We start from the raw sequence: 26,269 nt of genomic DNA on the forward strand, positions 1-26,269 counted from the left end.
AAATGGCCATACCCACCCGCATACACATGTATATACACACACGTCCACACACGCAAACCTACACACCCATACATCTCAATGTACACATATATATACACACACAGAGACATACATATATACCCATGCACACAATTCACACTGCCTGCCTTTACTCATTCCCATCGCCACCTCGCCACACATGGAATACCATCCCCCTCCCACTCATGTGTGCGAGGTAGCGCTAGGAAAAGATAACAAAGGCCCCATTCGTTCACACTCAGTTTCCAGCTGTCATGCAATAATGCCCGAAACCACAGCTCCCTTTCCACATCCAGGCCCCACACAACTTTCCATGGTTTACCACAGACGCTTCACATGCCCTGAGTCAATCCAATGACAGCACGTCAACCCCGGTATACCACATCGATCCAATTCACTCTATTCCTTGCCCGCCTTTCACCCTCCTGCATGTTCAGGCCCCGATCACTCAAAATCTTTTTCACTCCATCTTTCCACCTCCAATTTGGTCTCCCACTTCTCCTCGTTCCCTCCACCTCCGACACATATATCCTCTTGGTCAATCTTTCCTCACTCATTCTCTCCATGTGCCCAAACCATTTCAAAACACCCTCTTCTGCTCTCTCAACCACGCTCTTTTTATTTCCACACATCTCTCTTACCCTTACATTACTTACTCGATCAAACCACCTCACACCACACATTGTCCTCAAACATCTCATTTCCAGCACATCCACCCTCCTGCGCACAACTCTATCCATAGCCCACGCCTCGCAACCATACAACATTGTTGGAACTACTATTCCTTCAAACATACCCATTTTTGCTTTCCGAGATAATGTTCTCGACTTCTACACATTCTTCAAAGCTCCCAGGATTTTCGCCCCCACCCCCACCCTATGATTCACTTCCGCTTCCATGGTTCCATCCGCTGCCAGATCCACTACCAGATATCTAAAACACTTTACTTCCTCCAGTTTTTCTCCATTCAAACTTACCTCCCAATTGACTTGACCCTCAACCCTATTGTACCTAATAGTATATATATATATATATATATATATATATATATATATATATATATATATATATATATATATATATATATATATATATATATATATATATATATATATATATATATATATATATATATATATATATATATATATATATATATTTTCATTTTTTCATTTCATTGCGAGCTAGAAGTTTCAGTTTTCTATATTATTTCTTACATTTTTCATATGTATATATATGTATGTGTGTGCGTGTGTATATGTGCGTATGTATGTGCATGTATATATATATATGTATATATATATATACATATATATATATATATATATATATATATATATATATATATATATATATATATATATATATATATGTATATATATATATATATATATATATATATATATATATATATATATATATATATATATATATATATATATATATATATATATATATATATATATATATATATTATCCCTGGGGATAGGGGTGAAAGAATACTTCCCACGCATTCCTCGCGTGTCGTAGAAGGCGACTAGAGGAGACGGGAGCGGGGGGCCAGAAATCCTCCCCTCCTTGTATTTTTTAACTTTCTAAAATGGGAAACAGAAGAAGGATTCACGCGGGGAGTGCTCATCCTCCTCGAAGGCTCAGACTAGGGTGTCTAAATGCGTGTGGATGTAACCAAGATGTGAAAAAAGGAGAGATAGGTAGTATGTTTGAGGACACGAACCTGGATGTTTTGGCTCTGAGTGAAACGAAGCTCAAGGGTAAAGGGGATGAGTGGTTTGGGAATGCCTTGGGAGTAAAGTCAGGGGTTAGTGAGAGGACAAGAGCAAGGGAAAGAGTAGCGGTACTCCTGAAACAGGAGTTGTGGGAGTATGTGATAGAAAGTAAGAAAGTAAATTCTCGATTAATATGGGTAAAACTGAAAGTTGATGGAGAGAGATGGGTGATTATTGGTGCATATGCACCTGGGCATGAGAAGAAAGATCATGAGAGGCAAATGTTTTGGGAGCAGCTGAATGAGTGTGTTACTGGTTTTGATGCACGAGACCGGGTTATAGTGATTGGGTGATTTGAATGCAAAGGTGAGTAATGTGGCAGTTGAGGGAATAATTGGTATAAGTGGGGTGTTCAGTGTTGTAAATGGAAATGGTGAAGAGCTTGTAGATTTATGTGCTGAAAAAGGACTGGTGATTGGGAATACCTGGTTTAAAAAGCGAGATATACGTAAGTATACGTATGTAAGTAGGAGAGATGGCCAGAGAGGGTTATTGGATTACGTGTTAATTGACAGGCGCGCGAAAGAGAGACTTTTGGATGTTAATGTGCTGAGAGGTGCAACTGGAGGGATGTCTGATCATTATCTTGTGGAGGCTAAGGTGAAGATTTGTATGGGTTTTCAGAAAAGAAGAGTGAATGTTGGGGTGAAGAGGGTGGTGAGAGTAAGTGAGCTTGGGAAGGAGATTTGTGTGAGGAAGTACCAGGAGAGACTGAGTACAGAATGGAAAAAGGTGAGAACAATGGAAGTAAGGGGAGTGGGGGAGAAATGGGATGTATTTAGGGAATCAGAGATGGATTGCGCAAAAGATGCTTGTGGCATGAGAAGAGTGGGAGGTGGGTTGATTAGAAAGGGTAGTGAGAGGTGGGATGAAAAAGTAAGATTATTAGTGAAAGAGAAGAGAGAGGCATTTGGACGATTTTTGCAAGGAAAAAATGCAATTGAGTGTGAGATGTATAAAAGAAAGAGACAGGAGGTCAAGAGAAAGGTGCAAGAGGTGAAAAAGAGGGCAAATGAGAGTTGGGGTGAGAGAGTATCATTAAATTTTAGGGAGAATAAAAAGATGTTCTGGAAGGAGGTAAATAAAGTGCGTAAGACAAGGGAGCAAATGGGAACTTCAGTGAAGGCCGCTAATGGGGAGGTGATAACAAGTAGTGGTGATGTGAGAAGGAGATGGAGTGAGTATTTTGAAGGTTTATTGAATGTGTTTGATGATAGAGTGGCAGATATAGGGTGTTTTGGTCGAGGTGGTGTGCAAAGTGAGAGGGTTAGGGAAAATGATTTGGTAAACAGAGAAGAGGTAGTAAAAGCTTTGCGGAATATGAAAGCCGGCAAGGCAGCAGGTTTGGATTGTATTGCAGTGGAATTTATTAAAAAAGGGGGTGACTGTATCACTGACTGGTTGGTAAGGTTATTTGATGTATGTATGACTCATGGTGAGGTGCCTGAGGATTGGCGGAATGCGTGCATAGTGCCATTGTAAAAAGGCATAGTTGATAAAAGTGAGTGCTCAAATTGTTGAGTATTCCTGGTAAATTATATGGGAGGGTATTGATTGAGAGGGTGAAGGCATGTACAGAGCATCAGATTGGGGAAGTGCAGTGTGGTTTCAGAAGTGGTAGAGGATGTGTGGATCAGGTGTTTGCTTTGAAGAATGTATGTGATAAATACTTAGAAAAGAAAATGGATTTGTATGTAGCATTTATGGATCTGGAGAAGGCATATGAAAGAGTTGATAGAGATGCTCTGTGGAAGGTATTAAGAATATATGGTGTGGGAGGCAAGTTGTTAGAAGCAGTGAAAAGTTTTTAACGAGGATGTAAGGCATGTGTACGTGTAGGAAGAGAGGAAAGTGATTGGTTCTCAGTGAATGTAGGTTTGAGGCAGGGGTGTGTGATGTCTCCATGGTTGTTTAATTTGTTTATGGATGGGGTTGTTAGGGAGGTGAATGCAAGAGTTTTGGAAAGAGGGGCAAGTATGAAGTCTGTTGTGGATGAGAGAGTTTAGGAAGTGAGTCAGTTGTTGTTCGCTGATGATACAGCGCTGATTCATGTGAGAAACTGCAGAAGCTGGTGACTGAGTTTGGTGAAGTGTGTGAAAGAAGAAAGTTAAGAGTAAATGTGAATAAGAGCAAGGTTATTAGGTACAGTAGGGTTGAGGGTCAAGTCAATTGGTAGGTAAGTTTGAAGGAATAGTGGTTCCAACAATGTTGTATGGTTGCGAGGCGTGGGCTATGGATAGAGTTGTGCGCAGGAGGATGGATGTGCTGGAAATGAGATGTTTGAGGACAATGTGTGTTATGAGGTGGTTTGATCGAGTAAGTAACGTAATGGTAAGAGAGATGTGTGGAAATAAAAAGAGCGTGGTTGAGAGAGCAGAATAGGGTGTTTTGAAATGGTTTTTGCACATGGAGAGAATGAGTGAGGAAAGATTGACCAAGAGGATATATGTGTCGGAGGTGGAGGGAACGAGGAGAAGTGGGAGACCAAATTGGAGGTGGAAAGATTGAGTGAAAAAGATTTTGTGTGATCGGGGCCTGAACATGCAGGAGGGTGAAAGGAGGGCAAGGAATAGAGTGAATTGGATCGATGTGGTATACCGGGGTTGACGTGCTGTCAGTGGATTGAATCAAGGCATGTGAAGCGTCTGGGGTAAACCATGGAAAGCTCTGTAGGTATGTATATTTACTTGTGTGGACGTATGTATATACATGTGTATGGAAGTGGGTTGGGCCATTTCTTTCGTCTGTTTCCTTGCGTTACCTCGCAAACGCGGGAGACAGCGACAAAGCAAAAAAAAAAACAAAAAAAAAAAAAAAAATATATATATATATATATATATATATATATATATATATATATATATATATATATATATATATATATAAATATATATATATATACATATATATATATATATATATATATATATATATATATATATATATATATATATATATATATATATATACATACATAGAGAGAGAGAGAGAGAGAGAGAGAGAGAGAGAGAGAGAGAGAGAGAGAGAGAGAGAGAGAGAGAGAGAGAGAGAGAGAGAGAGAGAGAGAGAGAAAGAGAGAGAGATGAAAGCCGGCAAGGCAGCAGGTTTGGATGGTATTGCAGTGGAATTTATTAAAAAAGGGGGTGACTGTATTGTTGACTGGTTGGTAAGGATTTTTAATGTATGTATGACTCATGGTGAGGTGCCTGAGGATTGGCGGAATGCCTGCTTAGTGCCATAATATAAAGGCAAAGGGGATAAAAGTGAGTGCTCAAATTACAGAGGTTCAAGTTTGTTGAGTATTCCTGGGAAATTATATGGGAGGGTATTGATTGAGAGGGTGAAGGCATGTACAGAGCATCAGAATGGAGAGGAGCAGTGTGGTTTTAGAAATGGTAGAGGATGTGTGGGTCATGTGTTTGCTTTGAAGAATGTATGTGACAAATACTTAGAAAAGCAAATGGATTTGTATGTACCATTTATGGATCTGGAGAAGGCATATGATAGAGTTGATAGAGATGCTCTGTGGAAGGTATTAAGAATATATGGCGTGGGAGGCAAGTTGTTAGTAGAAGTGAAAAGTTTTTATCGAGGATGTAATGCATGTGTACGTGTAGGAAGAGAGGAAAGTTATTGGTTCTCAGTGAATGTTGGTTTGCGGCAGGGGTGTGTGGTTCTTCCATGGTTGTTTAAAAAAATTGTTTATGGATGTGGTTGTTAGGGAGGTGAATGCAACAGTTTTGGAAAGAGGGACAAGTATGCAGTCTCTTGTGGATGAGAGACCTTGGGAAGTGAGTCAGTTGTTCGCTGATGATACAGGGCTGGTGGATGATTTGTGTGAGAAACTGCAGAAGCTGGTGACTGAGTTTAGTAAAGTGTGTGAAAGAAGAAAGCTGAGAGTAAATGTGAATTAGAGCAAGATTATTAGGTACAGTAGGTTTGAGGGATAAGTCAAATGGGAGGTAAGTTTGAATGGAGAAAAACTGGAGGAAGTGAAGCGTTTTTGATATCTGGGAGTGGATTTGGCAGCGGATGGAACCATGGAAGCGGAAGTGAATCATACGGTTGGGGAGGGGGCGAAAGTTTTTGGAGCGTTGAAGAGTCTGTGGAAGTCGAGAACATTATCACGGAAAGCAAAAATGGGTATGTTTGAAGGAATAGTGTTTCCAACAATATTATATGGTTGCGAAGCGTACACTGAAGCTAGAGTTTTGCGGAGGTTGGTGGATGTGCTGCAAATGAGATGTTTGAGGACAATATGTGATGTGAGGTGGTTTGATGAAGTAAGTAATAACAGGGTAAGAGAGATGTGTGGTAATGAAGAGAGTGTGGTTGAGACAGCAGCAGAGGGTGTTTTGAAATGGTTTGGTCACATGGAAAGAATGAGTAAGGAAAGATTGACGCGGAGGATATATGTGTCAGAGGTGGAAGGAACGAGGAGGAGTGGGAATCCAAATTGGAGGTGAAAAGATGGGGTGAAAAAGATTTTGAGTGATCGAGACCTGAACATGCAGGAGGGTTAAAGGCGTGCAAGGAATAGAGTGAATTGGAACGATGTGGTATACCTGGGTCGACGTGCTGTCAATGGATTGAACCAGGGTATGTAAAGCGTCTGGGGTAAACCATGGAAAGTTCTGTGGGGCCTCGATAAGGAAAGGGAGCTGTGGTTTCGGTCCATTATACATGACAGCTATAGACTGAGTGTGAATCAATGTGGCCTTTGTTGTCTTTTCCTACCGCTACCTCGCGGTATGTTGTCTTCCTAGCGCTACCTCGCGCACATGAGGGGGGAGGGGGTTGTCATTTCATGTGTAGCAGGGTGGCGATGGGAATTAATAAAGGCTGATAGTATGAAATATGTACATGTGTATATATGTATATGTCTGTGTGTGTATATATATGTATACATCGAGATGTGTAGGTATGTATATTTGCGTGTGTGGACGTGTATGTATATACATGTGTATGTGGGTGGGTTGTGCTATTCTTTCGTCTGTTTCCTTGCGCTACCTCGCTAACGCGGGAGACAGCGACAAAGCAAAACATATACATCATAGCTTTATGATAAAGACCATGTCAACTGCGATGGTATTGATGTTGGTTATACACACTTACGCACCATTAAGAATGTATATTCATTTCATCCTGATCTTATGATCTATCCCTTATGATAATTCCTTATGATACAAGAATGATGCAACCAATTATACTGTGTACAGCCACATAAGGTTTTGTGAGTCCTCAAGACATAATTGATGACTGACCTTTACAACTGAAGGATATGAGACCTGTTGGCATAGGTGACTGGTAGTAGCACAGTGTTATCTTTACTAGAGATAATGAAGGTCATTAGCTTCTCATATATTGAAGTTTAAGCTTCAGGAATACGATGAATTAGTAAAGGAAACCTGGGAGACTGATACTCTTGATGGATACATTGTCATATTATTTGACCCGTGAAATTAATGGTAATCGAAGTGAACAGTGAGGCAGGCATATTTAGGCAAGATAAACAGACAAACAAACGCCCACACATCAACACACAACCATCCTGCATAATGTGTTTAGTGCTGAACCAACGATATTCCGGGGCCCAAGTTCTGGTCTTAGACAGAGCAGCCGCCTCACACCCAGTGTGGTTTAGTACGACCAAGTATGTGCACCAGGTGTATGCTTTGAGCTCTTTTTTATGAATATATGTATATGTAAACCGCCACCACTGAACGCACGGGACTGGAACCTTGGCCATCGAAATGACAGTGTTGTGAGCTAAACCGCTCGGCCACCACGGTAGCTGTCCACCTCTGACCAGCCTATGATCCAGTGAGAGTTAACGTGAGGTGAGGTAACGGGGGATCCCACTGGACCATAGGCTGGTCTATGGAATGCTTTTGTCCCGTGGTGGACGAGCGGAGTAGCTCACTGGTCTATCATTTCGATGGTCTAGGTTCGTGTCTCATACGGCCAGTGGTGATTGTTTCCATCTGTTTCATGTGAATAGTACATATGTACTGAGTCTTTGTTCCTGTTTGTACATGTACACACACACACTCACAGACACACAGACACACACACACACACACAGACACACACACACACACCCACATCCACACACACACACACACACTCACACACACACACCCACACACACACACACACACACACACAGACACACACACACACACACACACACACACACACACACATACAGTGGCAGATTCACACCATAAGCCAGGTACCCAATTATTGACCAGTCCCGAGGGAAGGATGGACACTTGAGTTGGGTCAGCTGACTACCACACCGAGGATTCAAACCCATGCATGTCCTACCCCGGGCTGGCCCCTGCTGACTCATGATTAGTAATGCTAACTATTACACTGCTATAAATGCGAGGCGTGGACTATAGATGAAAACGTACGTAAGAGGATGGTTGTGTTTGAAATGAAATGGTTATGTTTGTGTGTGTATGTGTGTGTGTGTGTGTGTGTGTGTGTGTGTGTGTGTGTGTGTGTGTGTGTGTGTGTGTGTGTGTGTGAGTAATATATTAGATTCGGTAGGTAATGTCTGCCGGCTGATTATCAATACAGAACCTTAGGTAAATAACCATACGCTCCAGAGAGCAGAGAGAATGGATGAAATAGTGAGTGGGTGAGCGATGTTCACATAGACACACACATGACCCTTCCAGTCCCGTGTGGTTTAGTGGCTAGGATACCTGGCTTTCACCCAGGAGGCCCGGGTTCGATTCCCGGCATGGGAAAGATTTTCTTCTTAGAGAGAGAGAGAGAGAGAGAGAGAGAGAGAGAGAGAGAGAGAGAGAGAGAGAGAGAGAGAGAGAGAGAGAGAGAGAGAGAGATGTCTAAGTAAATAAATACAATAGTTATCAAGTACGTTATCATCAATTAACCGAAACATAAATTTTTACAATAAAAGCTTGTGTTGTAGTGACTCCTGATTACTCTTGGTGAGTGAGTCCGAGAAACACTGTCACGAGGGCCAAAAGAGAGAAACTGAATGAGTGAGTGGGTCAGTAAGTGAACGAGGAGTAAGTGAAGGAATCAATACAGTTTCACGGTTAAGATATTTGGCTTCCAGTCAGGAACCTGCAGAGCTGGATTAATGTTTAGTGAGGCCCAGGACCAGGTGATATTTGCGGTCTCCACAGATTCTATGAAATATGTCTTATGTCAAATTTTGCCACCATATTGTACATTGCATACCAGCCTCTGTTCCACCAGTTTTCCGAGCTGCATCTTTTTTACCTGGATGACCAGCGGGGCCCCTGTAAGGCCGGAGTCCAAGACCCGGGCCGAGGTGGCCCATGCGTTAATCTGGCACTGGAAATCTGGGTTCCTTTTCTGCAGTTGGAGTGATCAGTTACATAAGAACAAGACAACTTGATAATGATTCTACATTGTGAGGTAAGACACAATACTTCCAATAATATATCTACGACAATACTTGCATCTTGTTCACCCGACATGAAAGGCCGAAAGCTACCCCAAGTGAGGATCGAACTCACAACCTTGAGATTATGAGACTTACGCGTTGCCTACTGCGCCACCGAAGCTTGGAAACCTACTTGGCATATCTAGATTGATTGTTTCAAAGTAGAGTTGTACTGCTGATGTGTTCTTCAGTATGCATAATGTTTCAAAGTTTTATGATCCACTAATTTAGTAACTCTAGTCAAGTATGGAACAAGTCAGCCGTCAAATTCAACCACCGGTTGATCTCCCCCGATCTACCCTTGCATGGGCACATCCCACAACCAAACCGAGAGACTAAGGCTGCTGCCATTTTTTCTCTAGTCTGGGGTGCAGTTCAGTGGCTTTGTGTCCACTGACATTCACAACTACTAGTGCAGTACATACACTGTTCTGGGAAACACATTCATCAGACTCATTAGACATTGGTAGTTAGTTCTTTAAAGGGACTGTAGTCCATTGCTCAAGGGTAGAATAACAGATGTCCAAGAGATATGAACTTTTAAAGAGAAAAATCAATTCTAGTGCCTCCAGCCTTTCCCTGTAACGTATCTCTCTAACTCTAGTAATTTTCTCTTGCTATCCTCTGAACCATCTCCATTTCCTCTCTTCTTCTCTATGTGTTGTGACCGAAATTGAGAAGCTTATTTTTGTTTCGGTCTTATGTCTGATGTGAACAGGTTTTCAAAACTGTCTTATCCCTGAACTTCAGTGGAATTCTAGTACTTACCAGCAGACAGTTTGCGTCCTTAACTACTCGCCTTAGGTGGGACACTTGCGACAGGTCAGGGACAATGTCAACTAACTTACTGTAGCTTATTTTCTGTTTGATGATAACACATCGAGGCCTTCCCTCGCTACGATCCATTCTCGCTGGTTTATATTTACTCGAGTTTTTAAACTTCATCAATCAGATATCAGACAAACTTTGGAGTCTGTCAAGTTCTTTTTGTAAGTTGATGCAATCATCCGTGCTTTTCATTTCACGAATGTCCTTTGTATCTGCTGCAAACATATTCAAATAAGAGTCTATATCCTCTGGCAAGTCATTACCATGGGTCAAGAAGAGTAATGGTTCCAAAACAAAACCCTGCGGCACTCGGCTGGTGACCTCAACCCATTATGAGAGAGGTCCTCTGTCATGCGTTCTTTGTTCACTTTCACTAAGATAATCTTCTGTCCACAGAATGAGTTTCCCCATACTCCTGCCTGGTGATCCAGTCTCCTAATCAGCCTCCCATGTGACACAGTGTCAAACGTTCTGGCAGTCAAGATACAAACATCCACTCAGCCTTACCTTTTGTACATTGTTCATCACATGAGTAATTTTTCCTCTTTAGAAAGTCATTCATTTGCTTTGTGATTATCTTTTCTAAGCCTTACAAACCAAACTTCCCATTTGAGACCAGCTTGTAGTTCATTGCCTCTTTCGGGTTTCGTTAATTATAGACAGGAATAATGTCCTTTTTCCACTCTTTTGGTATTTTGTCTCTATACAGCGACATCTTGAGCAGCTTTCCCAGAGGTTTATCTGGAATATATGCATACATCTTCAGCACTGTGGTAAGACTTCATCAGGTCCATGAATCTCATACTGGTGAACACCTAGAATTCTGTTAATCTTTTCTAGATATCTCAATGTTTTCTAATATCTCCTAATTCCAGCCCACTGGTGTTGTTGCCACAATGTTTTCTAATGAGGAAAATCTTTTGAATTTGTTACTCAGTTCCTCGAGTATCCTTACATCGTCTTCTTCCTTCTGAATTTCTTAGTTTAATTAGTTGTTATCTGACAACCTAATGAGTTTTTGGAAAAGTTGTAGATTTTATCGATCCTTCCAAAATATTCATTTCAAAGATTCTTAATTCCTTGTTTTTATTCTGATGTACTCGTTCTTTGCTCTCTTGCACCTTGCAAATGCTGGCTGGCTGCAGTGCCGTCTATATCTTCGTCACGACAATTTTTAATTCTTTTGCTTTTTATCATCTTTTACCAAACCATTCCTTCCTATGTATGTGACTTGTGTGTGTGTGTATGTGTGTGTGTGTGTGTGTGTGTGTGTGTGTGTGTGTGTGTGTGTGTGTGTGTGTGTGTGTGTGTGTGTGTGTGTGTGTGTGTGTGTGTGTGTGTGTGTGTGTGTGTGTGTGTATTAACTTACGTGTAATAGGAATGATAATAATAATGACAATACTACTGAAGATGATAATGGAAATGATCCATTCTTAACGCAAGGGATCCTGTGAAGTGATCAGCGTCTCAAGTGACATTACATATTGTACACTGATGATCTAGATCATCCTGGTGATGGTGTTATGTTACTCTTCCCAGGAGAAGTAAGGATATGCTTAGACAACCCACATCATGGGTATGTGAGAATCTAGAAATACGCACAAAGAAGATAGTCATAGTACGCCAGATGAAGCTATCTCTTCACAAATCTATTTACAGAGATATTTCTGTATGCCCACAACCTCCCGCTGGCTGTTAGTTTTTGCTCTAGTGATATTCTCATACTCCTTGAGGCATCATATTGCCGCAAACATTCATGAAATGTAGACACAAATAACATTTATGACTTTGTTGTTACTCTGTAACTACTAACATATGATGACACGTAGAATACCACAGGAAAGAATCAGTAAGTTATAAGACTTGTCGGTCTGGAGTAATCATACAAGGAAACTCAGACATGAATGTGTATTACGGTATAATGTTGGGGAGGATGATGATGGCTGTAGTAAAGAAGGGTGGCTGTCCCAGATCAGACACAGTAAGAGAGCGCACTATAACCAGACCATTAAAATGATAACATAAGAAGACATCATTACTAGATCTAAAGTGGCCTAATGTCTTTCCGATGAGTTAAGTTTTACGAAACTGGAGCGAAGTTGAAATGATATAAGTGTCTGCTGAGGGAATGGTTAATGGACGATGTTTCAGGCGATCAAGTGTATACAGTCATTTTAGGCAGAGATATTCTTCCTTTTATAGTAGTACCACATACAGCATACCCCTGATCATATCATATATCCTAGTTCAGCCCACTGACAGCATGTAGTTCCCTGAACTCCACATCGCTCAAATTGTACCTTGTACACCTCTCACCCTCTTGCATGTCCTGACCCAGTTAACTTAAACCCTTTTTCACTCCTTCCATCTCCTTTTCAGGCTCTTCAGTCATTCTGTTCCCTCGTCTTCTGACAAGTATGTCCTCTTTATCAGTTTCTTTTCATTAGTTTTTTACATATGCCTAAACCATTTCAGTACACTCCATTCAGCTCCGTCAATCATATACCGTTTACGATGACTACCGCACCTCTCTCTTACATTGTCATCCCTCACATGATCAACCCTTCTTACGCCACACGTTGTTCCTCAGATCTTCATTTCCAACACACTCACATTTCTCCATTCTTTTGCATTTAGGGCTCAAGACTCGCACCCACACAACACCATTGGGACTATACTACCTTCAAACATAATAATCTTTACCCTCACACACAATGAATTTTCTTTACACATAGTCCATATTGCACCCTGGACCTTTGGCCCCTCACACACTCGATGGATCACTTGAATCCCCACATATCCGTCTCATGTATCTAAAACACTCCACTTCTATGTTCTCATCATTCCAACATGCACTCAAACCAGTCTATCTTCCCCTCTGCTAAACCACATAACCTCAATCTTACTAACATAAACTCTCAACATCCTCCTTTCAAACACTAATTCATACGCTAGCTTTTGTAATTTATTACTCGAATCTGCCACCTGAGCCATATCATCTGCAAACAACCGCTGGCTCATCTCCCAGCCACTCCCATAGCATGACCCTCGTACTAACCTCCCTCACCACAGCATCCATGTTAACATCAGAAACCCTTGGCAAAGATCCGTCTACACTTGGAATCACCCATTTACCTTCCTTCGCATATGCCTTGCTCTCCTGATAACAGCCACTGCATCTAGTAAACGTCCTCCTGCGTCATATTATCGTATAACCTTCCATAAGGCATCTAAATCATCCCCGCCATACACGTTTTCCAGATCAGTAAATGCCACACACAAATTTTACTCTCTGTATACATTTCTCTAAAGCAAATTCTTCAAAACAAAATTGAAGAAATTGATGACAATCAAGAGAAGCATTATTCATTAACAGGTTATACAGCGTGTTTCTGCCTTGTATCATCCACAGTCTGATGTCAGAGAACATAGCAACAAATTGCATCTTTGAGGATGTATCCAATGTGCCAAGGACACAAGCGGCTATAGGCCATTACTGAGCTAAAAGCAAATGGTTTCATCCATTTATTGCTTTGATAGTAAGGGAGAAGCTACAATGGTTACGGAAGTCCTTAGGGGAGGAAAAATCAGACTCGAAAGCTAAATAGAATGTTCTAAGGATAATGACAAAGTAACTATGTCAGGTGTTGTCTGAGACGTAGGCTTGACAAGAGAATTTGCCACTTTGCCTATGTCCATTTCTCTCACTCTTCTACTGTTTGGAAGGTTGACCGATGCAGAATCTTCTCACTGCACTTCCATACGGTCTTGCATGTTAACATCCGTCTCATGTACACAAATCCCACTTTGTTCATCCATAGTCTTCATCTCTCCCTTCATAGCTTCACGTCACTCATATTCAGGATGCGTACCATGTCCTGTTTCTTCTCACACTAATTTCTTTTTCCTTACTCATTTTCTCTCTCATTTCAGAGTAAGAAGTGCAGTAATAACAACACTTGAGGGATGGCCGATAGTCAGTTCGTAATGAGTTTCATCTTCACCTTTCATGCACAATAAAGGAACCCTATCCATTTTTACTCTCCATATTAAAGTTATTTATAGTTGTGTTACTGGAGTGATAGTTTTCATACATGGTGCTTTGACAAGAAAATAGTGAAATTGGAAAAAATGTAGCTTAGACATTGAAGCTTATTGATACAGTGGTTCAACTGACGAGAACTACTATTGACGTTTGTGTAAATGAATTATACATTTCCCTTTCCATAGCCAGAGGTTGAACCATTATGTGACATTCATTTTTCATTTCATTTTAAGCTACAAGTTTCAGTTTTCTAAATTATTTCTTATATTTTTCATATGTATATATATGTATATGTGTGTGTGTGTGTGTATGTGCTTATGTATGTGTATGTATATATATATGTATGTATATATATATATATATTATCCCTGGGGATAGGGGTGAAAGAATACTTCCCACGCATTCCTCGCGTGTCGTAGAAGGCGACTAGAGGGGACGGGAGCGGGGGGCCAGAAATCCTCCCCTCCTTGTACTTTTTTTAACTTTCTAAAATGGGAAACAGAAGAAGGAGTCACGCGGGGAGTGCTCATCCTCCTCGAAGGCTCAGACTGGGGTGTCTAAATGTGTGTGGATGTAACCAAGCTGTAAAAAAGGAGAGATAGGTAGTATGTTTGAGGAAACGAACCTGGATGTTTTGGCTCTGAGTGAAACGAAGCTCAAGGGTAAAGGGGAAGAGTGGTTTGGGAATGTCTTGGGAGTAAAGTCAGGGGTTAGTGAGAGGACAAGAGCAAGGGAAGGAGTAGCAGTACTCCTGAAACAGGAGTTGTGGGAGTATGTGATAGAATGTAAGAAAGTAAATTCTCGATTAATATGGGTAAAACTGAAAGTTGGTGGAGAGAGATGGGTGATTATTGGTGCATATGCACCTGGGCATGAAAAGAAAGATCATGAGAGGCAAGTGTTTTGGGAGCAGCTGAATGAGTGTGTTAGTGGTTTTCATGCACGCGACCGGGTTATAGTGATGGGTGATTTGAATGCAAAGGTGAGTAATGTGGCAGTTGAGGGAATAATTGGTATACATGGGGTGTTCAGTGTTGTAAATGGAAATGGTGAAGAGCTTGTAGATTTATGTCCTGAAAAAGGACTGGTGATTGGGAATACCTGGTTTAAAAAGCGAGATATACATAAGTGTACGTATGTAAGTAGGAGAGATGGCCAGAGAGGGTTATTGGATTACGTGTTAATTGACAGGCGCGGGAAAGGGAGACTTCTGGATGTTAATGTGCTGAGAGGTGCAACTGGAGGGATGTCTGATCATTATCTTGTGGAGGCTAAGGTGAAGATTTCTACTGGTTTTCAGAAAAGAAGAGTGAATGTTGGGGTGAAGAGGGTGGTGAGAGTAAGTGAGCTTGGGAAGGAGACTTGTGTGAGGAAGTACCAGGAGAGACTGAGTACAGAATGGAAAAAGGTGAGAACAATGGAAGTAAGGGGAGTGGGGGAGAAATGGGATGCATTTAGGGAATCAGTGATGGATTGCGCAAAAGATGCTTGTAGCATGAGAAGAGTGGGAGGTGGGTTGATTAGAAAGGGTAGTGAGTGGTGGGATGAAGAAGTAAGATTATTAGTGAAAGAGAAGAGAGAGGCATTTGGACGATTTTTCCAGGGAAAAAATGCAATTGAGTGTGAGATGTATAAAAGAAAGAGACAGGAGGTCAAGAGAAAGGTGCAAGAGGTGAAAAAGAGGGCAAATGAGAGTTGGGGTGGGAGAGTATCATTAGATTTTAGGGAGAATAAAAAGATGTTCTGGAAGGAGGTAAATAAAGTGCGTAAGACAAGGGAGCAAATGGGAACTTCAGTGAAGGGCGCAAATGGGGAGGTGATAACAAGTAGTGGTGATGTGAGAAGGAGATGGAGTGAGTATTTTGAAGGTTTGTTGAATGTGTTTGATGATAGAGTGGCAGATATAGGGTGTTTTGGTCGAGGTGGTGTGCAAAGTGAGAGGGTTAGGGAAAATGATTTGGAAAACAGAGAGGAGGTAGTAAAAGCTTTGCGGAAGATGAAAGCCGGCAAGGCAGCAGGTTTGGATGGTATTGCAGTGGAATTCATTAAAAAAGGGGGTGACTGTATTATTGACTGGTTGGTAAGGTTATTTAATGTATGTATGACTCATGGTGAGGTGCCTGAGGATTGGCGGAATGCGTGCATAGTGCCACTGTACAAAGGCAAAGGGGATAAGAGTGAGTGCTTAAATTACAGAGGTATAAGTTTGTTGAGTATTCCTGGTAAATTATATGGGAGGGTATTGATTGAGAGGGTGAAGGCATGTACAGAGCATCAGATTGGGGAAGAGCAGTGTGGTTTCAGAAGTGGTAGAGGATGTGTGGATCAGGTGTTTGCTTTGAAGAACGTATGTGAGAAATACTTAGAAAAGCAAATGGATTTGTATGTAGCATTTATGGATCTGGAGAAGGCATATGATAGAGTTGATAGAGATGCTCTGTGGAAGGTATTAAGAATATATGGTGTGGGAGGCAAGTTGTTAGAAGTAGTGAAAAGTTTTTATCGAGGATGTAAGGCATGTGTACATGTAGGAAGAGAGGAAAGTGATTGGTTCTCAGTGAATGTAGGTTTGCGGCAGGGGTGTGTGATGTCTCCATGGTTGTTTAATTTGTTTATGGATGGGGTTGTTAGGGAGGTGAATGCAAGAGTTTTGGAAAGAGGGGCAAGTATGAAGTCTGTTGGGGATGAGAGAGCTTGGGAAGTGAGTCAGTTGTTATTCGCTGATGATACAGCACTGGTGGCTGATTCATGTGAGAAACTGCAGAAGCTGGTGACTGAGTTTGGTAAAGTGTGTGAAAGAAGAAAGTTAAGAGTAAATGTGAATAAGAGCAAGGTTATTAGGTACAGTAGGGTTGAGGGTCAAGTCAATTGGGAGGTGAGTTTGAATGGAGAAAAACTGGAGGAAGTAAAGTGTTTTAGATATCTGGGAGTGGATCTGGCAGTGGATGGAACCATGGAAGCGGAAGTGGATCATAGAGTGGGGAAGGGGGCGAAAATTCTGGGAGCCTTGAAGAATGTGTTGAAGTCGAGAACATTATCTCGGAAAGCAAAAATGGGTATGTTTGAAGGAATAGTGGTTCCAACAATGTTGTATGGTTGCGAGGCGTGGGCTATGGATAGAGTTGTGCGCAGGAGGATGGATGTGCTGGAAATGAGATGTTTGAGGACAATGTGTGGTGTAAATTGGTTTGATCGAGTAAGTAACGTAAGGGTAAGAGAGATGTGTGGAAATAAAAAGAGCGTGGTTGAGAGAGCAGAAGAGGGTGTTTTGAAATGGTTTGGGCACATGGAGAGAATGAGTGAGGAAAGATTGACCAAGAGGATATATGTGTCGGAGGTGGAGGGAACGAGGAGAAGTAGGAGACCAAATTGGAGGTGGAAAGATGGAGTGAAAAAGATTTTGTGTGATCGGGGCCTGAACATGCAGGAGGGTGAAAGGAGGGCAAGGAATAGTGTGAATTGGATCGATGTGGTATACCGGGGTTGACGTGCTGTCAGTGGATTGAATCAGGGCATATGAAGCGTCTGGAGTAAACCATGGAAAGCTGTGTAGGTATGTATATTTGCGTGTGTGGACGTATGTATATACATGTGTATGGGGGTGGTTTGGGCCATTTCTTTCGTCTGTTTCCTTGCGCTACCTCGCCAACGCGGTAGACAGCGACAAAGCAAAAAAAAAAAAAAATCAAAGTTATTCATTTTTCCGTTCTTTGTCCTATAAGAAAACCTTCATATACAAACAACAAGAGTGACAAGCTTATAGATCTACTTTCCATAATGGGTGGCAAAGAATCCCCGGAATCCCGCCCGTCTCTGCTCTCAACGAGAGGGAGGAGGGCTCAGGCAGCAGCAGTGACGCCCCTCCCAAGACCTTTGCCCATCTAAATGATTGATCTGATTTGTGCCGCTCTCACCGACTAGTTTATTGTGCTCACCATGAAGAAAAAATACTCCTATTTCATTCATGTTACCAACATTATCGGTCATTCTATTAACCTTTCTTCTGTTGAGCACCATCTGGCCAGTACTTCTAATATACTAGTCCTTCTGTCTGACACTCAATTGTCTAACAACTGTGTTTTCAATAACCATTTAACATTTCTAACTATAATCATTTACATTGTCGTTACAAAGGAAGTCTGTGCTTCTTCCAAAATCGACAGGCCATTTGCACGTCTCATGAACCTAGAATGTCTAGACACTGACGTTATCTGGTTGAGAATCTGTCTCCCAACCAACACTTCTGTTTTCACCTCCTGCTCTCCTGACTCTTCACACTGTATATCTTTCTTTGACTGTCTATATTTCCTCCACGAGGCAGCGACATTCTCTCATCCTCAAGCGGAGGTTCTCTACTTGGGAGGTTTTAGCGCACATCACAGAGAACAGTTGGAAGGTCCATACGCAGATATATATATGTGTGTGTGTGTGTGTGTGTGTGTGTGTGTGTGTGTGTGTGTGTGTGTGTGTGTGTGTGTCTGTGTGCGCGCTCATGTTTGTTTAATTGTTTGTTTTTCACGCATAATAATTTGGACCAGATAATCAACCACTTTACCCATATTCCAGACCGTCACATCCTCTATCCCAATACTCTGGACCTGTCATTTTTCTTCTCCAGTCCCTCCTGTAACACCTACACAATTCGTTTATCTGACCACACTCTGGTGTCTCCTCACTACGTTACTTCCTCCATTAGTTGGCCACCCTACATCACAGTATTTTGAGGTAACTATAAAAAGATCTTCATTTGTCTGACCTTCCATGGGAAGATTACTGCCTTTCTTAGGGCGATGTTTCTATATATCCTGAGCCTATAGGTTAAGTTATTGCTGCGTGAATAGAGGCATATATTCCTTCATCCCCTATAATAACCCTTTTCTCCAATTCGTTGTACAACCATCGCAGTTCTGAGGCCATTTGTCCAAGAGACCAAACAAATTTGACCTGGGACTCTCTCCTTCCTCCAACACTCATTCGACCTTAATATTCGTCTAAAATCCTTGAAAAATTTCATGTTATTCGTGAGGCAAACTATTTCTTTATCCACTGTAAATACAACAACGTATCTTCCGGATTCTTTTTTATATTTAGCTAGAAATATTTCAAACAGTTTATATGGCATTACATTTCCTTTGTTTATACAATTTGACGACACTTTTAGCTGTATCTCTTACTGAAAGAGCTAATCATTTTGGCTCTATCTGCTCCAACTCCAATCCCGATCAGTCTAACATTTCCCTCTCCCGTTAAAGTACCTCTAACTGATCCAGTGCAATTTCCTAAAATCTCTTCCTGTAAAGTCCATAAGTAATATTTCTCTCTGGGCAAGAAAAAGGCATATGGAACCACATGACATCCATCCTTGTGTTGTGAATGAATATACCTACATTCCCGTGAGACATTACCGACAGCAGGTGAACTGTTAACAAGAGCAGTCATCACGGGCTTATTATTCCCTCGGATAAAACTTATCCAGGTCTGCCGTTTTGTTTCTTTTGTTCCATTGTTTCTGATAGTATGTCCTTAACTTTTATGTAAGAATGTTGAAATACACTGTACTTTCTTATCAATGAAATTGGATTTAGGACATGAGCTGTGTCGTTGATTGTAAATACAAATGCAGTGAGGAAAAAAACATGTTTCTTGCCATAGCTTCGTTCTCTGGAATTAAGTCACCGTTTTCCGTAATGAATGAACCAAATGATTAAGCAGTGATTCTAACATAACTATGAAAAGCATTAATCAATTTGCATTTTCGGCAATATTACCTTCATATTGATGTATAGTCTGTCGTATAATTATCTTGATCTACGCAAATTTATACAGTATAGTCTATCATGTTTTGTAGGTCTCATTTTTTATGTGTTACTTTCTTCAACAAAAGGCATCTCTTCGTTTCATCCTTTCACCACATTAGTTTCGTTTTGCAAAACAAGGTCTACTACGCACTGGCACATTTGTGCCCTCGATTACTTTGCAAGTTTTATTGAAACATTTCCTAGCTACGTTCATGTCATTTTAAGCAACCAAATCAATTAGGATTTGACAGTCAAAAGCAATGCGGATATCACTAAGATCTGAAAGTCTAAAATCTGGTATCTTTTTTTATGACTCATGTTGACTAGCATTCCATGCAGTGTTGAAAGTGACCTCAAACGTAATTTCACGGTGATCAATATTTGGAAACTGATGTAACCATTCCCAGTAAAAGTACATTCTCTTACTGAATGACCCATGTATACTGTACCTTAACTTCCCTTTTATTATCGTCACTGTTAACATGACCAGTGCCAGTACATTTTATGACTGCATGTCCCATATACAATTTCCTCGACCACATAAATTCAAGACCACTTACCTAGTACGAATATGTCATCTGAGCTGAAAAGCACTATAATGGGGAGAAGTAAGGATATGAGGAACATAGGAGAGTGATGCGAACTGTTAAATAGATGGCCACTTATAGTACAGTCAAATTGTGCATGCAGATTGGTCCAGTAGTATGTTTTGTATAAGTGATAACGAATGTTAAGTAACGTAATACTTGGTCGTATTGGTAAGCCCAATTGTTAAAGTCGTTCAGCAGCTGTCATTCATCACGTAATGATTATGTTACAGGACACTTTATTAGCTAGTGTCCATTGTGGAAGTCCATGCAAGATTCTGTGTACCATATATTAGATATAAACACAGCAACTGTGTCAAACATGAACAAGCAACATTCATTGGAAAATAGTAATGTCTCGTGACCTCTAGACACTCATCCTCTCCCTCTGCTACACCTCCCAGTCTCCCTAACGTCCCCAACCATGTTTTCACCCAACCTTCTCTGGCCAGTGATATCGCTGCCTTTACACGTCTGTGATTACCTCTGATCAGATAATAAAAATCATTGTTGCTTTCCCTTATAATACTTGCACTAACCATTTGCACCTGCAACACTTAATAGCTCACGTCACTCTACTGTGTTCCATGTCCCCTTGCTCCTCCCCCTTTACAGCATTACCAGCTAAGTTGACATATACATACTCGGTATGTGTATGTCGAAGTGTATGACCTTTGACCTTTTATATTGCTATCATTGCTAACGACTGTACACCATATTGTGCCCTATTTCAAATACACACTTATTCTCTGTATAGCTGTATAGATGTATACTTATGTATATAATGTAAGTCTAAAATGATTCATCACTTACCCATGTATACGTATCAATGTTAAGATGATATTCTGTATGACTTAATTATACCTGCTTTGTATTACACGAACGTTGTTACCTATGTTACTATCAGTATACTGTATGATTTATGTTATACCTGTTTTGTGTTACACAAACGTTCTTACCTATGTTGCTATCAGTATACTGTATGATTTATGTTATACCTGCTTTGAATTACACAAACGTTGTTATCTATGTTACTATCAGTATACTGTATGAATCACGTTATACCTACTTTGTATTACATAAACGTTGTTACCTATGTTACTATCAGTATACTGTATGTTGTATTATACCTGCTTTGTGTTACAAAAACGTTGTTATCTATGTTACTATCAGTATCGCTTAGTATACTGTAATTAATGTATCCTAGACCCACCTCTGAAGGGAGTGTACCCTTGGGGTGCCTGAGCCCGCTCGCCTGCCCCGTCACTCTCCTATGTTGATGTATTTTACCCACTGTGCGCTCTATACTGGCCTCCACCTACACCTAGATATGTATGTACACTTCACCCATACAATCTCTGAGATGCTTTTTCTATGGATATCCAGACAATAATCTTTCTTCTCATAAAAGAAATAACATTTATTGAATTGTAACAAACTTACCTAAATCTTCAACATTATCAACGTCACGAGCAGGTTTCTCAACTAATTGGATTATGGAAATATCAAGCAAATCTACGTGGATCCGCACCCGAAGCTGGTGGAAAGAGACATTCGCCCCAACCTTGCACTTAAGTCTTTTACGACAGAATCTTGTTCATCACAAATTTCTGCAAACTGATCATAAAATCTGTCGCCTTTCTCTGGTGTTTGTCCTACTGTTATTTTCTTACGAAGCTCATCTTTAATCTATGTAAAATGAAATCGACATTCCCATTGGGTACATTTTATTCATCACAATATTAAGATGATCTTTAACAAAGACCAAACATTACCGCCTACATTATTTACCATGTTTTTATTAAAAATTATACCTTGGAATTGCGTATTAGACAAAGAAGTCTATCTATTTTATATCAAACCAAGATTCAGAATTAGCAATCACATAATATCTTCTACAGATGCTTTCTCAGACTCTGACATTTAGTTACGTAGCCTCCGAACATTAACAATATCTAAAATACTTTATGTCATGAACCAATGACAGTAAAACAATGCACAGTTCAATATTAGTATTAGGTGCAGCGACAAGTGTAACACTGCAAACTGTTGCCACTCGTTACCACCACACATAAATATTAAGGTTTTCTACACAGTCTAATGGCAATAAACAGACAACTTACCTACAGTGAGCTTATTTTAGGGAAAAGTCACTTTCCTTCAGGAGTTTCGTCACATTTGCTTGTAGCCAGTAACCTGAGCTCTCCTGGCTTAATGTTGAGGCTCTACATGTACTGTACTGTACGTCTGTACTTACCACCATGTATAGTTAATTTTCAATGAAAATAACATGTGTCCTGCTGTTGCTTTCATATGGAGATGCAAGTGAAATGACATACACTACTGATCAGGCAACTAAAGAAAAAGAAAAGATTAATTAAAAGGTAATTTATTTCTTTGATAACATATCACTAATACAATAAACACGGTAAATCAATACATTTTTAAAAAATCATTGATATTTCTACAGTGAGAATTTTTACAAATCAAGTAATCTCTTGCACGGTTTGCTGAGGCCATAATGTTTAGATATGATCAAAAGGTTGTGGACATAAAGTTACATAAGTCGCAGACACCCACCAGAGATGATCATATGTGAGCAAGAGGGTGACACCTGTGTTACTATAAACCAGACCTGGGAGTGAGGCAGTGTGCCTCCCACACACTAGACCAGGCACTGGGCTGCTGTATTCTAAACTCATCATGGATAGTACAAGATAATGAATTTCCCATAAGACAAGCATAATGTCCTCCAACATCAAGACTGGCAACGTGTCTCTGTAAACCAGACCTGTAGAGAAGCTTGGCGATTGTGTCACTACACAACAGGCTTAGCACTGTGGTACTGTGTCACTAGACACTGCACCTGGCACAAGGGTCCTGTGGCACCACACATACACTAAATCTGTGGTAGTGTCTCACCACACACACACCTGTCACAAGGGTCCTGTACCACCATACCACACCTACACTAACACTGGGGTACTGATGTCACTAGACACCTCACCGTAGTGAAAGAAGGTCTTGTAGGTCGGCAATGAGGGTAAGTAGTGTACGTAGGTGGTGAAGGAAGTCAGTGTTGGCACTACATCGCTGCACCATCACACCTACACTGACACTGGGGTTCTGTCTCACCACACACCACATCTGACACTAAGCCATTTCATCTCACACTCACCAGTATTGCACTGGCACTGAGGTACTCTGTTCCTCACATACCAGACCTGGCAGGTAGTACTATGTCCCACACACCGCAAGCTTGTACCGGGATGAGGATACTGTGATAAGAGTTCCGTATCTCTGCTTGGGCATGGCGTTCCTTCACACATCACATCTCACACATAGGTATTGTGTCCCTCACACACCAGACGTAGCACTGGGGAACTGTTCCTGCACACCACACCTGGAGCTGGGATCCTGTTTTCCCACATCCTGAAAAATAATGAATATAACTCTCAGCACTGGTAGGCTTCCTGTAGATCTTAAAGGATAACTAATCAAAATACCTAATTATCACCACATTAAGGAAGGGTGATTTGCCTTTGTGTTTCCACTTAGTCTTAAACTTGATGGTGGGATGAATCGTAATTCATTAAAGAAAACATCATGATCTTGGTATGATGGCCATAAGGACCACACATCGTTAACGTATCTTAACCATATTTTTGGACAGTTACTAACGGAAGTTTGGATCTCAGTCTCATAGTATTCCATGAATAAGTTACTGAGAATGGGAGTGAGGGAATTTATCATGGCTAAACCGAATTTCTTTCAATAAGAATCAGCCTCAGCATCTTGGGAAACGTTAATGTCAACAAAGTTTTTGTAAGTCAATGAAAGTTTTTGAGGGTAGGGGCATCTCAGCTACGTTAAAGGAAAAAGAATCGCCATATAATGTAAATAATAGATTAGATTTTGCTAAGAGGGCTAGGATCATTTATTTGCCTGATCATGAACTTCTTAGATTTAATATCAGTTTCTCTTTACCAAAGTCTATATTGATGAAACCATTGCTTACTTAACTCTAAAACACTGTTGTCAATAATGAGGAATGGTTTTACTTTCCTCGGGTCCAACAGACACAGAGGAGAAAAAGATCTCATTACGATTTACTAAACAAATTACATGGACTTAAGCTTTAATTTACCTTATTGAAATATACGAGTAAAGAGAACAAATATAGGAGTAGTTATTGTGTATAATGCAAAAAATAAAAGATACGAGAAATGAAAAGAGAGAAGTAGAGAGAATTTGTACGTGTGTGTGTGTGTGTGTGTGTGTGTGTGTGTGTGTGTGTGTGTGTGTGTGTGTGTGTGTGTGTGTATTTTTAGGTCTGCCATTACATGTTAGTCAGATCAACAATTCCACGTACTTCAGGTGGAGTGAGCGAGGATCTTAAGCCGCGGCAACAATGTATTAAAGTGTGTAATAAGGCTAATAGTATGTAATATTATTTTACAGAAATACTAGTATAGTACCAGAGATGAAACAATATCATTTGTTGATCAGTGTGGGGTCTCACCTATTTGTCGCCTGACCTCCACCGTGGGGTCCTCTGTGATCTTGGGAAAGATGGGCGAGACGTCATGGGTCGCTCCACTACACGCGGGTCGTGGCCGGTTCTTCTCACCACTTGAGATCTGGGATGCGTTCAACTAAGTTGCGTTTTACTATACTGCTTTTTCGGGAGAAACATTTAGGACATTCTGAACATAATCATGGTTTCTACTCTGTGTAAACTCTCCGATGTCTTCCTTAATCACCTCTTCAAGAAAATTGAGAACATCGGTATGGTTTCTCGCCTTGTGAACTCTCAGGTGTCTGACTAAAGCACTTTTACCAGAGCGAGTTTCTTGACATTCTGAACACTATTATGGTTCCTCGCTTGTGTAACCTCTCGATGTGTCACTGAAGTACTTATAGCAGAAAATGCTTTTCGATATTCTTTTTACTTGTTTGGCTTCTCGGTTGTGTGAACTCTCAGACGTTTTGCTAAGTTACCTCTGTTATAGAATTGTTTTTGACATTCTGAACATTGGTATGGCTTCTCACCTATGTGAACTCTCAGGTGTCCTACTAAATGACTTTTCTGAGAAAAGGTTTCTTGACATCTGAACACTGGCATGGCTTCTAGCCTGTGTGAAGTCTCAGGTGTGTCACTAAACTACTTTTCTGAGAAAAACTTTTTTGACATTCTGAACATTGGTATGGCTTCTCGCCCGTGTGAACTCTCAGGTGTCTCGCTAAATCACTTTTCTGAGAAAAACTTTTTTGACATTCTGAACATTGGTATGGCTTCTCGCCCGTGTGAACTCTCAGGTGTGTCACTAAATTACTTTTCCGAGAAAAAGTTTTTTGACATTCTGAACATTGGTATGGCTTCCCACCTGTGTGAACTGTCAGGTGTGTCACTAAATCACTTTTCCGAGAGAAAGTTTCTTGACATTCTGAACATTGGTATGGCTTCTCGCCTGTGTGAACTCTCAGGTGTCTCGCTAAATCACTTTTCTGAGAAAAACTTTTTTGACATTCTGAACATTGGTATGGCTTCTCGCCCGTGTGAACTCTCAGGTGTGTCACTAAATTACTTTTCCGAGAAAATGTTTTTTGACATTCTGAACATTGGTATGGCTTCTCACCTTTGTGAACTCTCAGGTGTCCTACTAAATGACTTTTCTGAGAAAAGGTTTCTTGACATTCTGAACATTGGTATGGCTTCTCGCCTGTGTGAACTCTCAGGTGTCCTACTAAATGAC

At 40.7% G+C, this 26,269-nt stretch overlaps 1 protein-coding gene and 1 non-coding gene across 2 annotated transcripts in view; one reads left to right on the forward strand and one right to left on the reverse strand.

Annotated features, from left to right (window-relative positions):
* The first annotated feature begins 8,494 nt into the window (after nucleotides 1-8,494).
* Nucleotides 8,495-8,566, forward strand: TRNAE-UUC (transfer RNA glutamic acid (anticodon UUC)). The gene has a single exon. It is a non-coding gene; the product is annotated as a tRNA-Glu (tRNA).
* A 14,323-nt stretch (nucleotides 8,567-22,889) lies between these two features.
* The window catches only part of LOC139762263 (uncharacterized), a 106,757-nt gene continuing 103,377 nt past the window's right edge, over nucleotides 22,890-26,269 (reverse strand). Inside the window, exon 5 of the mRNA XM_071686856.1 lies at nucleotides 22,890-23,945. Within this exon, the coding sequence (XP_071542957.1) occupies nucleotides 23,842-23,945 (104 nt within the window). The 3' untranslated portion in view covers nucleotides 22,890-23,841. The remainder of the gene's footprint in view (nucleotides 23,946-26,269) is intronic.

Source organism: Panulirus ornatus, chromosome 43 (assembly GCF_036320965.1).
Source record: "Panulirus ornatus isolate Po-2019 chromosome 43, ASM3632096v1, whole genome shotgun sequence".
NCBI classification, from domain to species: domain Eukaryota; kingdom Metazoa; phylum Arthropoda; class Malacostraca; order Decapoda; family Palinuridae; genus Panulirus; species Panulirus ornatus.